Source organism: Mesoplodon densirostris, chromosome 20 (assembly GCF_025265405.1).
Source record: "Mesoplodon densirostris isolate mMesDen1 chromosome 20, mMesDen1 primary haplotype, whole genome shotgun sequence".
Classification (NCBI taxonomy): Eukaryota; Metazoa; Chordata; class Mammalia; order Artiodactyla; family Ziphiidae; genus Mesoplodon; species Mesoplodon densirostris.
In genome coordinates, this window is record NC_082680.1 from 6,202,562 (window position 1) to 6,217,110 (window position 14,549).

Here is a 14,549-nt window from a genome sequence, read left to right on the forward strand (position 1 = left end):
CTGTACAACATAGTAAATCAGCTATACATAAACATATATCCCCATATCTCCTCCCTCTTGCGTCTCCCTCCCTCCCTCCCACCCTCCCTATCCCTCCCCTCTAGGTGGTCACAGAGCACCAAGCTGGTCTCCCTGTGCTATGCGGCTCCTTCCCACTAGCTATCTGTTTTACATTTGGTAATGTATGTATGTCCATGCCACCCTCTCACTTCACCCCACCTTCCCCTTCCCCTTTCTCGTGCCTCAGGTTCATTCTCTACGTCTGCATCTTTATTCCTGTCCTGCCCCTAGGTTCTTCAGAACCTTTTTTTTTAGATTCCATATATATGTGTTATCATACGGTATTTGTTTTTCTTTCTGACTTACTTCACTCTGTATGATAGTCTCTAGGTCCATCCACCTCACTACAAATAACTCAATTTCATTTCTTTTTATGGCGGAGTAATATTCTGTTGTATATAATATGTGCCACATCTTCTTTATCCATTCATCTGTCGATGGACACTTAGGTTGCTTCCACGTCCTGGCTGTTGTAAATAGAGCTGCAATGAGCATTGTCGTACGTGCTTCTTTTTGAATTATGGTTTTCTCGGGGTATTTGCCCAGTAGTGGGATTGCTGGGTCATATGGTAGCTCTATTTTTAGTTTTTTGAGGAACCTCCATACTGTTCTCCATAGTGTCTGTATCAATTTACATTCCCACCGACAGTGCAAGAGGGTTCCCTTTTCTCCACATCCTCTCCATCATTTATTGTTTGTAGATTTTTTGATGATGGCCGTTCTGACTGGTGTGAGGTGATACCTCATTGTAGTTTTGATTTGCATTTCTCTAATGATTAGTGATGTTGAGCATCCTTTCATGTGTTTGTTGGCAATCTGTATATCTTCTTTGGAGAAATGTCTATTTAGGTCTTCCGCCCATTTTTGGATTGGGTTGTACGTTTTTTTGATATTGAGCTGCATAAGCTGCCTGTATATTTTGGAGATTAATCCTTTGTCCGTTGCTTCCTTTGCAAATATTTTCTCCCATTCTGAGGGTTCTCTTTTCATCTTATTTATGGTTTCCTTTGCTGTGCAAAAGCTTTTAAGTTTCATTAGGTCCCATCTGTTTATTTTTGTTTTTATTTCCATTTCTCTAGGAGGTGGGTCAAAAAGGATCTTGCTGTGATTTATGTCATAGAGTGTTCTGCCTATGTTTTCCTCTAAGAGTTTTATATTTTCTGGCCTTACATTTCGGTCTTTAAACTCTTTTGAGTTTATTTTTGTGTGTGGGGTTATGGAGTGTTCTAACTTCTTTCTTTTACATGTAGCTGTCCAGTTTTCCCATACCACTTATTGAAGAGGCTGTCTTATCTCCATTGTATATTCTTGCCTCCTTTATCAAAAATAAGTTGACCGTATGTGTGTGGTTTCCATTGACCTATATTTCTGTATTTGTGCCAGCACCATACTGTCTTCATTACTGTAGCTTTGTAGTATAGTCTGAAGTCCGGGAGCCTGATTCCTCCAGCTCTGTTTTTCTTTCTAGGATTGCTTTGGCTATTCAGGGTCTTTTGTGTCTCCATACAAATTGTGAAATTTTTTGTTCTAGTTCTGTGAAAAATGCTATTGGTAGTTTGATAGGGATTGCACTGAATCTGTAGATTGCTTTGGGTAGTGGAGTCATTTTCACAGTGTTGATTCTTCCAATCCAAGAACACGGTATATCTCTCCATCTGTTTGTATCATCTTTGATTTCTTTCATCAGTGTCTTCTAGTTTTCTGCATACAGGTCTTTTGTCTCCTTAGGTAGGTTTATTCCTAGGTGTTTTTTTCTTTTTGTTGCAGTGGTAAATGGGAGTGTTTCCTTAATTTCTCTTTCAGATTTTCATCATTAGTGTATAGGAATGCAAAAGATTTCTGTACATTAATTTTATATCCTGCTACTTTATCAAATGGATTGATTAGCTCCAGTAGTTTTCTGGTACCATCTTTGGGATACTCTATATATAGTATCATGTCATCTGCAAACAGTGACAGTTTTACTTCTTTTCCGATTTGGATTCCTTTTATTTCTTTTTCTTCTCTGATTGCTGTGGCTAAAACTTCCAAAACTATGTTGAATAAGAGTGGTGAGAGTGGGCAACCTTGCTTTATTCTTGATCTTAGAGGAAATGGTTTCAGGTTTTCACCATTGAGAACGATGTTGGCTGTCAGTTTGTCATATATGGCCTTTATTATGTTGAGGTAAGTTTCCTCTATGCCTACTTTCTGGAGAGTTTTTTTTTTTTTTCTTTTTTTGCGGTATGCGGGCCTCTCAGTGTTGTGGCCTCTCCCGTTGCGGAGCACAGGCTCCGGACACGCAGGCTCAGCGGCCATGGCTCACAGCCCTAGCTGCTCCACGGCATGTAGGATCTTCCCAGACCAGGGCACGAACCCGTGTCCCCTGCATCAGCAGGCGGACCCAACTACTGCGCCACCAGGGAAGCTCTCTGGAGAGTTTTTATCATAAATGGGTGTTGAATTTTGTCGAAAGCTTTCTCTGCATCTATTGAGATGATCATATGGTTTTTCTCCTTCAATTTGTTAATATGGATTATCACATTGATTGATTTGCATATATGAAGAATCCTTGCGTTCCTGGGATAAACCCCACTTGATCCTTTTAATGTGCTGTTGGATTCATTTTGCTAGTATTTTGTTGAGGATTTTTGCATCTATGTTCATCAGTGATATTGGCCTGTAGTTTTCTTTTTTGTGATATCTTTGGTTTTGGTATCAGGGTGATTGTGGCCTTGTAGAATGAGTTTGGAGTGTTCCTCCCTCTGCTCTACTATGGAAGAGCTTAGAAGCATAGGTGTTAGCTCTTCTCTAAATGTTTGATAGAATTTGCCTGTGACTCCATCTGGTCCTGGACTTTTGTTTGTTATAAGATTTTTAATCAGAGTTTCAATTTCAGTGCTTCTGATTGGTCTGTTCATATTTTCTATTTCTTCCTGATTCAGTCTCGGGAGGTTGTGCTTTTCTAAGAATTTGTCCATTTCTTCCAGGTTGTCCATTTTATTGGCATAGGGTTGCTTGTAGTAATCTCTCATGATCCTTTGTATTTCTGCAGTGTCAGTTGTTACTTCTCCTTTTTCATTTCTAATTCTGTTGATTTGAGTCTTCTCCCTTTTTTTCTTGATGAGTCTGGCTAATGTTTTATCAATTTTGTTTATCTTCTCAAAGAACCAGGTTTTAGTTTTATTGATCTTAGCTATTGTTTCCTTCATTTATTTTTCATTTATTTCCGATCTTATCTTTATGATTTCTTTCCTTCTGCTAATTTTGTGGGGTTTTTGTTCTTCCTTCTCTAATTGCTTTAGGTGTAAGTTTAGGTTGTTTATTTGAGATGTATCTTGTTTCTTGAGGTAGGATTGTATTGCTATAAACTTCCCTCTTAGAACTGCTTTTGCTGCATCCCGTAGGTTTTTGGTCATTGTGTTTTTATTGTCATTTGTTTCTAGGTAACTTTTGACTTCCTCTTTGATTTCTTCAGTGATCTCTTGTTATTTAGTAGTGTATTGATTAGCCTCCATATGTTTGTATTTTTCACAGATTTTTGCCTGTAATTGATATCTAGTCTCATAGCGTTGTGGTTGGAAAAGATACTTGATACGTTTTCAATTTTCTTAAATTTACCAAGGCTTGATTTGTGACTCAAGATATGATCTATCCTGGAGAATGTTCCATGAGCACTTGAGAAGAAAGTGTATTCTGTTGTTTTTGGATGGAATGTCCGATAAATATCAATTAAGTCCATCTTGTTTAATGTATCATTTTAAGCTTGTATTTCCTTATTTATTTTCATTTTGGATGATCTGTCCATTGGTCAAAGTGGGGTGTTAATGTCCCGAACTGTGATTGTGTTACTGTCGATTACCCCTTTTATGGCTGTTAGCATTTGCTTTATGTATTGAGGTACTCCTGTGTTTGGTACATAAATAGTTACAATTGTTATATCTTCTTCTTGGATTGATCCCTTGATCATTATGTAGTGTCCTACTTTGTCTCTTGTAATAGTCTTTATTTTAAAGTCTATTTTGTCTGATATGAGAATCGCTACTCTGTCTTTCTTTTCATTTCAATTTGCATGGAATATCTTTTTCCATTCCCTTACTTTCAGTCTGTATGTGTCCCTAGGTCTGAAGTGGGTCTCTTGTAGACAGCATATATACAGGTCTTGTTTTTGTATCCCTTCAGCCAGTCTGTGTCTTTTGTTTGGAGCATTTAAACCATTTACATTTAAGGTAGTTATCGGTATGTGTGTTCCTATTACCATTTTCTTAATTGTTTTGCATTTGTTATTGTAGGTCTTTTCCTTCTCCTTTGTTTCCTGCCTAGAGAAGTTCCTTTAGCATTTGTTGTAAAGCTGGTTTGGTGGTGCTGAATTCTCTTAACTTTTGCTTGTCTGTAAAGGTTTTAAGTTCTCCATCGAATCTGAATGAGATCCTTGCTGGGTAGAGTAATCTTGGTTGCAGATTTTTCTCCTTCATCACTTTAAATATGTCTTGCCACTCCCTTCTGGCTTGTAGAGTTTCTGCTGAAAGATCAGCTGTTAACCTGATGGGGATTCCCTTGTATGTTATTTGTTGCTTTTCTCTTGCCGCTTTTAATATATTTTCTTTGTATTTAATTTTTGATAGTTTGATTAATATGTGTCTTGGAGTGTTTCTCCTTGCATTTATCCTGTATGGGACTCTCTGTGCTTCCTGGACTTGACTGACTATTTCCTTTCCCATATTAGGGAAGTTTTCATCTATAATCTCTCCAAATATTTTCTCAGTCCCTTTTTTTCCTCTTCTTCTTCTGAGACCCATATAATTCGAATGTTGGTGCATTTAATGTTGTCCCAGAGGTCTCTGAGACTGTCCTCAATTCCTTTCATTCTCTTTTCTTTATTCTGCTCTGTGGTAGTTATTTCCACTATTTTATCTTCCAGGTCACTTATCCATTCTTCTGCCTCAGTTATTCTGCTTTTGATTCCTTCTAGAGAATTTTAAATTTCACTTATTGTGTTGTTCATCATTGTTTGTTTGCTCTGTAGTTCTTCTACATCCTTGTTAAAAGTTTCTTGTATTTTCTCCATTCTATTTCCAAGATTTTGGATCATCTTTACTATCATTACTCCGAATTCTTTTTCAGATAGACTGCCTATTTCCTCTTTATTTGTTTGGTCTGGTGGGTTTTTACCTTGCTCCTTCATCTGCTGTGTGTTTTTCTGTCTTCTCATTTTGCTTATCTTACTGTGTTTGGGGTCTCCTTTTCACAGGCTGCAGGTTCGTAGTTCCCGTTGTTTTTGGTGTCTGCCCCCAGTGGCTAAGGTTGGTTCAGTGGGTTTTGTAGGCTTTCTGGTGCAGGGGTCTAGTGCCTGTGTTCTGGTGGATGAGGCTGGATCTTATCTTTCTGGTGGGCAGGACCGCGTCCGGTGGTGTGTTTTGGGGTGTCTTGGAACTTATTATGATTTTATGCAGCCTCTCTGCTAATGGGTGGGGTTGTGTTCCTGTCTTGCTAGTTGTTTGGCATAGGGTGTCCAGCACTGTAGGTTGCTGGTCGTTGAGTGGAGCTCGGTCTTAGCTTTGAGATGGAGATCTCTGGGCGAGCTCTCGCCGATTGATATTACATGGGGCTGGGAGGTCTTTGGTGGTCCAGTGTCTTGAACTCAGCTCTCCCACCTCAGAGGCTCAGGCCGGACACCCGGCTGGAGCACCAAGACCCTGTCAGCCACACAGCTTTGGGAAGTCTGAGGTCTTCTGCCAGCGTTCAGTGGGTGTTGTGTAGGAGTTGTTCCACATGTAGATGTGTTTTTGATGTATTTGTGGGGAGGAAGGTGATCTCCGCATCTTACTCCTCTGCCATCTTGAAGCTATGTTCCCTAATCTTCATGGACCAAGTTTCTCTTAATAAATTTAATGGTTTTCTCAACCATATGTTCTCATGCTGCCTTCGCCTGGTTCTGCCTCCAGAGAGATCTTCCCTTAGCATCAAAAGTATCTCTTGGGCTTCCCTGGTAGCGCAGTGGTTGAGAGTCCGCCTGCCGATGCAGGGGACACGGGTTCGTGCCGCGGTTTGGGAAGATCCCACATGCCGTGGAGCGGCTGGGTCCGTGCGCCATGGCCGCTGAGCCTGCGCGTCCGGAGCCTGTGCTCCGCAACGGGAGAGGCCACAGCAGTGAGAAGCCCGCGTACCACAAAAAAAAAAAAAAAAAAAAAAGTATCTCTTAATCCTGCTCATTTCCATTGGGTGAGGGAAGGTGGTGATTTAACTAATTGACTCTGAGAGGCGAGTGAGTTCACTTTCTCGCCTTGATGTATCGGTATTTGATGATATTGATGACCCAGATAAATTTCTAAATGGTGAAAATGCAGGCAACATAACAATGATAAACAGCCTGGGGTTGTGAAGTTCTTTTTCTCTGTATTTGATCCTTTTTTGAAAATGGAGACAGTGAATCACTTATATAATGAAGAATGAAAATGAGGGGAGAGAAAAGAGTCTAGGATCTATGACTGGTCCTGGACGGTTGATAACACTCATCACCCTGGGATATGTTGAAGGAAGAACAGCTACGGGGTGGACCGTGGCACGTCAGCTGAAACGTCTCGGAGTGGGGCGTTCATGATAGATGTCCGTTAGGTGGTTGGCTTTATCAAGTTGCACCTCAGGTGGGAGGTCTTAGCAAGGGACATGGAACTAGGACCCTTCAGTAGAGGATGACTTCATGGGCTGTGGTGAAATCACCTTTGAGGCGATGACAGCCCACTTAAGGAGCAACCATAGCAAGAGTCTCCAAGAGGCAGAGAGCCAGGAAGATGGGGGTCAGTGTTTGCTCACTGACCTGCCTGTTCTCGCCTTCCTTGGCACTCTTAGCTGCTTTGGGTTTACTGATGATATCCTTAAAGAGAACATATTAGTCAATGACTCTAGCTGTTGTGAAATGCTGTTTTAATGTAACCACATCAGAAATCATTTGCTTATATCATTTTGTGACTGCATGATTGTGAAAACATGTCATTAGCAACGTCAGTCTGTCTTAAGTTTTAAATGGCTATAATGCGTATTCTGGATCTTTATGTCTACAAAATGCTTTAAAGCCTATTTCATTGTTCTCAGCTAGAATGGAGGCAAAATGAGTACAAGTGGGAAACTTATCATAGCTGGATCTTAGCACAAACTGTTGTATGCAGAATGCCCTTTTACGTGCCCTACTAACCCATCCACTCCAAGTAAGGTCTCTATTTAGCTAGCTGCAGCCATCGCCGGGGTTGGGCAGTCACCTGGGACTGAAATAGGACTGGGAGAGAAGTGAAACACAGGGAAAACTATAAGCTTGCTGGGGAGATGGTGGGATCAGCATGTGACTGGTTCGAGCCTCTGAAGGAATCCAGTATTGGGCTGTATAGGTGGGTCAGGACCTGACCTTAAAACATTTTGGGGGCCCAAGTTGAAGATAACTAGTTTGAATTCAACGAAATACTTACCCATTGTTGTTCTGCATTTTGTTTTCACTGAGCTAAAACCCCGTTTTTGAAAGAAGAGTTAAAGGTTTCAAATCTGATCCTCCAAACTTAATTATACCTGTTTTATCAGAGCATCCTATTTTATGGAAATATCTGCACAACAGTCACTCTCATGTTATATGATTTTTAATTCCCGATGGATCTTAAATCATTTTAGCCTTGTATCGTGGTCATTTCTCTGTGTCTACATTTTGTGTTGGGTTGTGAGCTCCCTAAGGGCGGGGACAGTATTTGTGTATCTTCGCGTCTCTGGTGGGCGGCCCCCGAGCACTAGATATTTGTTGATAAGCCCATCGGTGACAGAGGGGGATGACGTGGAAGGTGGGTGTGTGGCACGGCAGTGGCTGGGACCTGAGCATCCCCGAGGCTGCTGCGTGCCCTTCATGTCAAGGTGCAAATGATCCTACTGAGACCGTGTAAGTGGTGGCTGGTACGCCAAGTCCTTCTTCAGAGTGTCAGCAACGTCAGACATCAGGCAAACTATTTGGGGAGGAAAGAATGAGCATAGGGAGCACAACATAAAGCTGTAGCAGTGGATGAATCAAACATCTCAGACTCCATTGTTGGCTGGTTAGGGTTTCTACACTGTTGAGCATCTGACGAAACCAAATTGCACGTGATGAATATCTTCTTTTTGGTTTGTGTGTCTTCATGACAAGAGGTTGGTCTAAGGTGGAAGTTTGTGGGGAGTAAAATCACCACCTGTCATTTTTGGATTGTAACCTGAAACTTTGTAGTGAAGACTGTTGGCTGGAGTAACTCAGACTCACGCCAAAGCTAAGGTCACTTATTTCCTCCTACACAGAACTGCCTTCTCTGAGAAGCTGGGTTTTGATCAGCGTGTAAAAACCTAAGAATTGGCGTTTGAATAGTGCATGAGGTATAGGCATCGTTTTGCATCATCACTGGATGCACGGGATTCTGTCGAACTAGTACATTTTCATGTGACAGGCACAGTTGTTTCTGACCCTTGAGTTAGTGAATTGCTTGGGATATTGGAGTGGAATAAACTGAATGTTCTGACTAGATCTCAACAAGCAAGGAGTATGCAATGTTTATTTTAAAAGGCTCTACTTTCTTATTACCACAATGCATAAGTAAATTAATTAAGTTTTTTATTCAGCTTAAGTTGCGTTAGTATTCAGTCCATGTAGAATTCTAACTAATCTTCAACCCACTTGGGTTTTAGGTGTTAAAAGAGGACCAGCGAGGCATGATGTTTCGGCTCATGGGAAGGCTTCAAGGATCTCATGAGGAATCGCGGAAGAGAGAGAAAGGCCAGAAGGTTGGTGTGTGAAAATATTGTTTTAAACTTCCCGACACTGAGGCATCATGATGTTCTGCTCTGGGTTAATGAAACATAAACTCCTCTGCCCAGCTTGTATTTGATTTAAAAAAAATTAATTATGGGTGGATGTTGGGAAACTCCGACAATAAAACCAAGAACGGTGGTCACGTTCAGGGCAGAGAGTTACTGTTGGTGGAGCAGGCCTCCTCTCGCCCCTTTGCCAGGGCATTTCTCGCTTGTAAAAATGCCGCCAGCTTCCCTCGAGCAGGGAAGGTTGGTCGTGCCAGCAACTGCTGTTGTTCTGTAATCTGAATAAACAGTCACTAGGTAGGAGGTGAAGAACCCAGCCATCTTCCATGTGTGAGCTAATCATGGTTTGACCCGAAGCCATCGGAGGGAAAGGGTTTTGTACTGAGGCTTGGGCACCCACTCCTCGGTGGCTGCAGCCTTGGAACCCGGCTCTTTCTCTGAGGCTGTATGGCGCTCTCCTCGCACTGGAGGCTTACTCGGATAATGTGGGGAGGACTTTACATCTGTTGATTCTTCAGCATCTACTCCCATTGCTGAACTCTTGAATTAGCCACTCATTATCTTGGTACAGCTTTTGTACCTGCCCCGTGGGTGACCTCGGTAGAGAGCTGGTGCCCTGCGGCTGCATTTAGGTTTTGTTGCCCTGTGTTCCAGTCTTCTTGCTAGTTGCAGCATGGCCACTTAATGTTTTTCCTTTGGAAAAATTAAGAAAAAAGCCTGTTTGGCATTCATTCCGCTGATACGTATGAAGTGTTCACTTCACAGCCCTACTGGAGACTCTACTATTTCATGAGTGTGCTTTTACAGTTTGCAGTAATTCCAGGACTTTGGCTCTTTGCCATTAGATAGTGTGCTTGGCTGGAAGCATATAATCTGGTGGGCTGCTTTGTTTTTAAGTTTAACTTTCAAGTTGAAATAGCAGTGACTCATCCACATGACAGGTGATATTTATTTTGTTTCTTGACAATTCCGCAGGAGCATGTTGTTACTACTCAGGGGAATTGGCACACTTCCTGGAGGATGACACCCTCTGTAAACTCCACATAAATAACTCCCCATTGTTCAGACACCTCCCGCCCTCCGCCGATGGGGCCTGTCTCCTGGGGGGTGGCCTTTGAAGACAGATAATGAGAGAGAGGAGCGGGCAGAGACTGCAGGTACCCTAGATTCCGAGCACGGGTGTTTCAAGGATCTGCCATCCCTTTGATGAACCGTTTCTGGCAAAGCGTGCCCAAAGCTGGCAATGGGGGCGCGGGAGCGTGTTCGTTACGACAGGTGTCGCGCCCGCCCCCGGATGTGACGCCGAAGCCCCGGAAACCCGCGGCCTCTCAGTGGTGTAGCAACTGCTTTTGGCTTTGTTAGCATGTCGTTTTTTTCTTGTTGTGTATGAGAAGAAAACATTTATAGAGAAAACATTCAAAGAGCATCTTCAGGCGGCAGCGCCTTTTCTTTACTGTATTTTCCGCGCCCCGGGGCTGCCGCTGTGCGTGTTCTAAGGTGTGTGCTTCAGGAACCCTCAGGTGTGTCCCGTACGGGAGGTGCTTGGTGTGAGAGCCGCTGGGCTGGGGCTGAGGCCATTCTCCTGAGCGCCCGCAGTCATCTTGGGCCACGTCAAGGTAGGGGCCAGGGTAGAGCCCCCCACCCCCTGTGGAGGTCACGAGGCCGAGAGAGGAAACTGCCAGAAATCCTGTTACCTTCTGCCGGTGGGCACCGGGCAGGCTGGGCCAATTTGAGATGCACCTTCTAAATGTGAGCAGTCACATCTGCCGGTTCCTAAGGTCTAGCTTGCTAAGTAGGACCTTTGGGGGATGTTAGCCAAGCGATAGTAAACCACAGTAACCTAGCTTAGAAATATCAAATTCATCTCTGTAAAATATGCAAAACCTATGGGGACTTCCCTGGAGGTCCAGCGGTTAAGACCTCGCTTTCCAATGCAGGGGGTGCCGGTCCCATCCCCGGTCGGGGAGCTGAGATCCCACTTGCCTGGTGGCCAAAAACCCGAAAACATACAACAGGAGCAACGTTGTAACAAAGTCAATAAAGGCTTCAAAACGGGTCCACATCCAAAATAATCTTTAAAAAACATATGCAAAACCTCAAGCAAAACAGCAACTTGCCGAAGTAGCAAGCGTGAAACTTTAAAAAATCCAGCAGAACCGCTTCTTTGGGAGTAAAGGAACTGAAGAGAAGGAAGAGAAAGACACGGGTGCAGCCCCGGGTCCACCTCCGCCCCTGCCGCCCTCCCCGTGTAAATACTCATTCTTCACCGAGCAGCCGCGGCCGGGGCCGTTCCTGCCTGCGAGTCGATTCCAGGCCCCCGGCCCCCGCCCGGCTCCCCGGCTCACACCCGCTCTCTTCTCGGACCGCCTGTCCACGCTAACCGTGGTCACTCTGCTTCTCTTAGCCGCAGCTGGTTTGGGAATATGACTCACTTCAGCCCAGGACGAAGGGAAGTCTTGCTGGGAGGTTTCTGGAAAAAAGCCTCCTCTCACTTGAGACAGCCCTGGGAAGAAAAGCCCTCCTGGTCCTCCGAGCTTTGTTATGGCTGGACGCGCCCAGGGGAAGGAACCGCGCAGCCCGAGGACCGGGCCAAAGAGCGGGCCCCGGGGAGGAGGCAGGCGGGGGCCCTCCGATCTCACAGCTTCTTGCCACTGACGTCAGAGGGATGTTGCGACAAGGGACCCAGCGCTGCGTCTGTGATGTTGCTAGGCTACGCCAGGTCGCACACATACGGAGACGCAGGGCTGCACACGTTTGTCCGCAGAGCTGGAGCTCACTTTAAACGTGGGTGGTTTTCCCAGGCAGGCTTTTCATGTCTTCTCTGGAGGAGCGGCGCTGTCCTGTCCAATCACAAGATATTTATTATTTCTTTCCTTAAGTCTCTTCAACTCTCTCGACTCGGGTTCAGAGTTATTGCTTTCCAAATAATACTTAAGAATATGAATTATTGGATATTAGCAGTTAAAAAAAAGAAATAAAAACAGCATTATTCAGATGGAAAGGAGTTAAATGGAAGAATGACGGATGAAACCACAACTCAGAATCAATGAGGCATCATTATAGACTGTTAGAAAATAAAATAGGAGGCATTTCAAATAGATTTTGTCATACGCTTTTGTGGCTTTTGGATATGAGTTCAGATTTAGTTCATCTATCAATGGTGAGTCAGTGTAATGTACAATGGCTGTGAAACGGGGCAGCCTGGTCTGGAGCGGTCCTTACTCTGGTCTTCATCATCCATGACTTTAGTTTCAAAAACTGTTCTTTTTGAATTTATGCTATCTTATTTTTCTGCAGAAATGTCTTCTGCTTTTTACTTCTGAATAAATTCACGAGTTAAAATCCAATTCTGTTCATTTTAAAAAAGGCTCTGAAATCTTCCTCAGCATTGATCAGATGGCAGCTTTTTTCTTTGTTTCTGGTCTTTTTTACCATGTCCCTCCAGCTCCTCGGGTGAAGTCTGAACACAAACGTGGGACAAAGGATGGGAAACTAGGAATCAAAAAACGCTGAGGAGGCTGCAGCTGTGGTGGGGTCCCAAAGCACCAGGGCCAGAGGGGAGAGGGCTGTGTCCGTCCTTCCTTCCTTCCTTCCTTCCTTCCTTCCTTCCTTCCTTCCTCCCTCCCTCCCTCCCTCCCTCCCTCCCTCCCTCCCTCCCTTCCTTCCTTCCTTCCTTCCTTTCCTTCCTTCCTTCCTTCCTTTCCTTCCTTCCTTTCCTTCCTTCCTTTCCTTCCTTCCTTTCCTTCCTTCCTTCCTTTCCTTCCTTCCTTTCCTTCCTTCCTTTCCTTCCTTCCTTCCTTCCTTTCCTTCCTTCCTTTCCTTCCTTCCTTCCTTCCTTCCTTCCTTCCTTTCCTTTCCTTCCTTCCTTCCTTCCTTCCTTCCTCTCTCTTTCTTTCTTTCTTTCTTTCTTTCTTTCTTTCTTTCTTATCTCCTTCTCTCCTTCCTTCCTTCCTTCTTTCCTTTCTTTCCTTTCTTTTTCTTTTCTTTCATTTTTATATTGGAGCATAGTTAATTAACAATGTTAGTTTCAGGTGTACAGCAAAGTGTGTCTTTGTCTCAGAGTAAAAGGTCTAGCCTGGACATCCCATGAAGTTGCATGTTTTCCCCGAAACCTACCCCTCATGTTTCCTGAGGGCCAGACTTGGTGAGTTTAGGGTATGTTGAGAGCATATGGTGAAGGAACTTCTGCCCTGCACCGGACCTGAGCGGTTAGAGCAAGTTTCTTTCAAAGGCCACACGGCAGGGGTTGAGCCCTGAAGCCGGTCCTTGTCTGCCTCCTGGTGACGGGCAGGGGATGAGAGCCAGGCTCGGGCCAGCCATCTGCCCCTGCCCCCCGGACGCTCTGTGTGTCCCTTCTCCCTCCACGCGCCCCGTGGACTCAGATGCGCACGTCATTCGGCGGGTTGTCATTTGTTCAGGTAGGTGGTCCCAGGTTGAGCCTGTGTGAGCCCCTTGGAGCTGCCCTCTGCCCAGCCCCTTTCCCCTTCATGCACTTCCTTCCCTTCTAGAATACTAAGATGACCTGGGCTCCTGCTTCCTTTCCTTGCTCTGGCCCTGTTTCTCCGTGAAACTGGTTCCCTTGAGTGGAAAATGGATTGCATAAAAACAAGACGGGGCACTCTCGGTGTCTTGGTCTGCTCAGGCTGCTGTAATGGAATTCCACAGGCTGGATGGTTTTTAAACAACACTTCTGGAGGCTGAAGTCCAAAATCAAGGCCCAGCAGGTCTGGTGTCTGGTGAGGGCCATCTTCTTGGTTCCTATCTGGCTCTCTTCTCCCTGGGTCCTCATACAACAGAAAGGACGAGGGCGCTCTCAGGGGTCCCTTTAATAAGAGCATTAATCCCACTCATGAGGGCTTCACCCTCAGAAACTAATCACCTCCCAAAGGCCCCACCTCCTAACACCATCACCTTGGGGTTAGGATTCCAACATAGGAACTCAGGGGGACACAGACATTCCGTCCATAACAGTGTGCTCCTTGATATTAGGGCTTCATTGCCTCTAGTCCTCCATACGTTCAGGGCCAGGAGATGGGTAGACGCGTAGACCCCTGGGAGTTTCAGTGTTAGATGTTAACTTTGTTAGATAAAGCATCTTAATAAGTGAGGTGATATATGTGTATTTTTTTTAACAAATTGGGTATTCATGCATAACTCACATATACATTTTCTCTATGCTTGTTTTTTGTACTATAAACATTCATCTTTATCCAACATATGAGTATTCAGAACTGATACGCTTTACTGATCAGTTTTATTATTGCATTGTTCAAGAACATTTAGAGAGGTATTACATTTTTTAGAAAAAAACCCTGAATATTAAGAGTCTCTATAATTCTCTGGAATAAAAGATATAAGGAAGGGACAATTAAGTTACAAATAGATTCACATAAGAACGTTAAAGATTTCTGCCCCAACTTCCTGCAGTGAACCCAGCTTCAGAGCGTAGACTTTATCGTCAAATTAAAAAGCGGGGGAGGGATACCAACAATATGAAGGACACATCTAGTGAGCTGCTTGTTTTAAAAAGCTGGGATCTCTTGTATCCATGGATTGAGTCTTTCTGAAGACACTTAAATGATGTAGCTGCCAGGGATCTAGATAATAGAATATCCTCAGGATGTGATTTGAAGACATTTTCTAGAATTTGTTTTGTTCTATTTGATTTGCTCATTTTTACTTTTCTCTATAGT

General features: G+C 43.9%; 1 protein-coding gene across 4 annotated transcripts in view; it reads left to right on the plus strand.

Annotated features, from left to right (window-relative positions):
- Positions 1-14,549, plus strand: part of MCPH1 (microcephalin 1) — a 228,000-nt gene that overhangs the window by 41,712 nt on the left and 171,739 nt on the right. For 3 of the 4 annotated variants that reach the window (XR_009530785.1, XR_009530786.1, XR_009530787.1), the window contains one exon: positions 8,728-8,823. Coding sequence is in view for 1 of the 4 variants with exons in the window: in XM_060085918.1 (XP_059941901.1) it covers positions 8,728-8,792 (65 nt within the window). In the remaining 3 variants the exon portion in view is untranslated. Of the gene's footprint in view, positions 1-8,727; positions 8,824-10,793; positions 10,867-14,549 lie in introns of those variants that run through there. The other variant, XM_060085918.1, reaches the window with a different exon arrangement.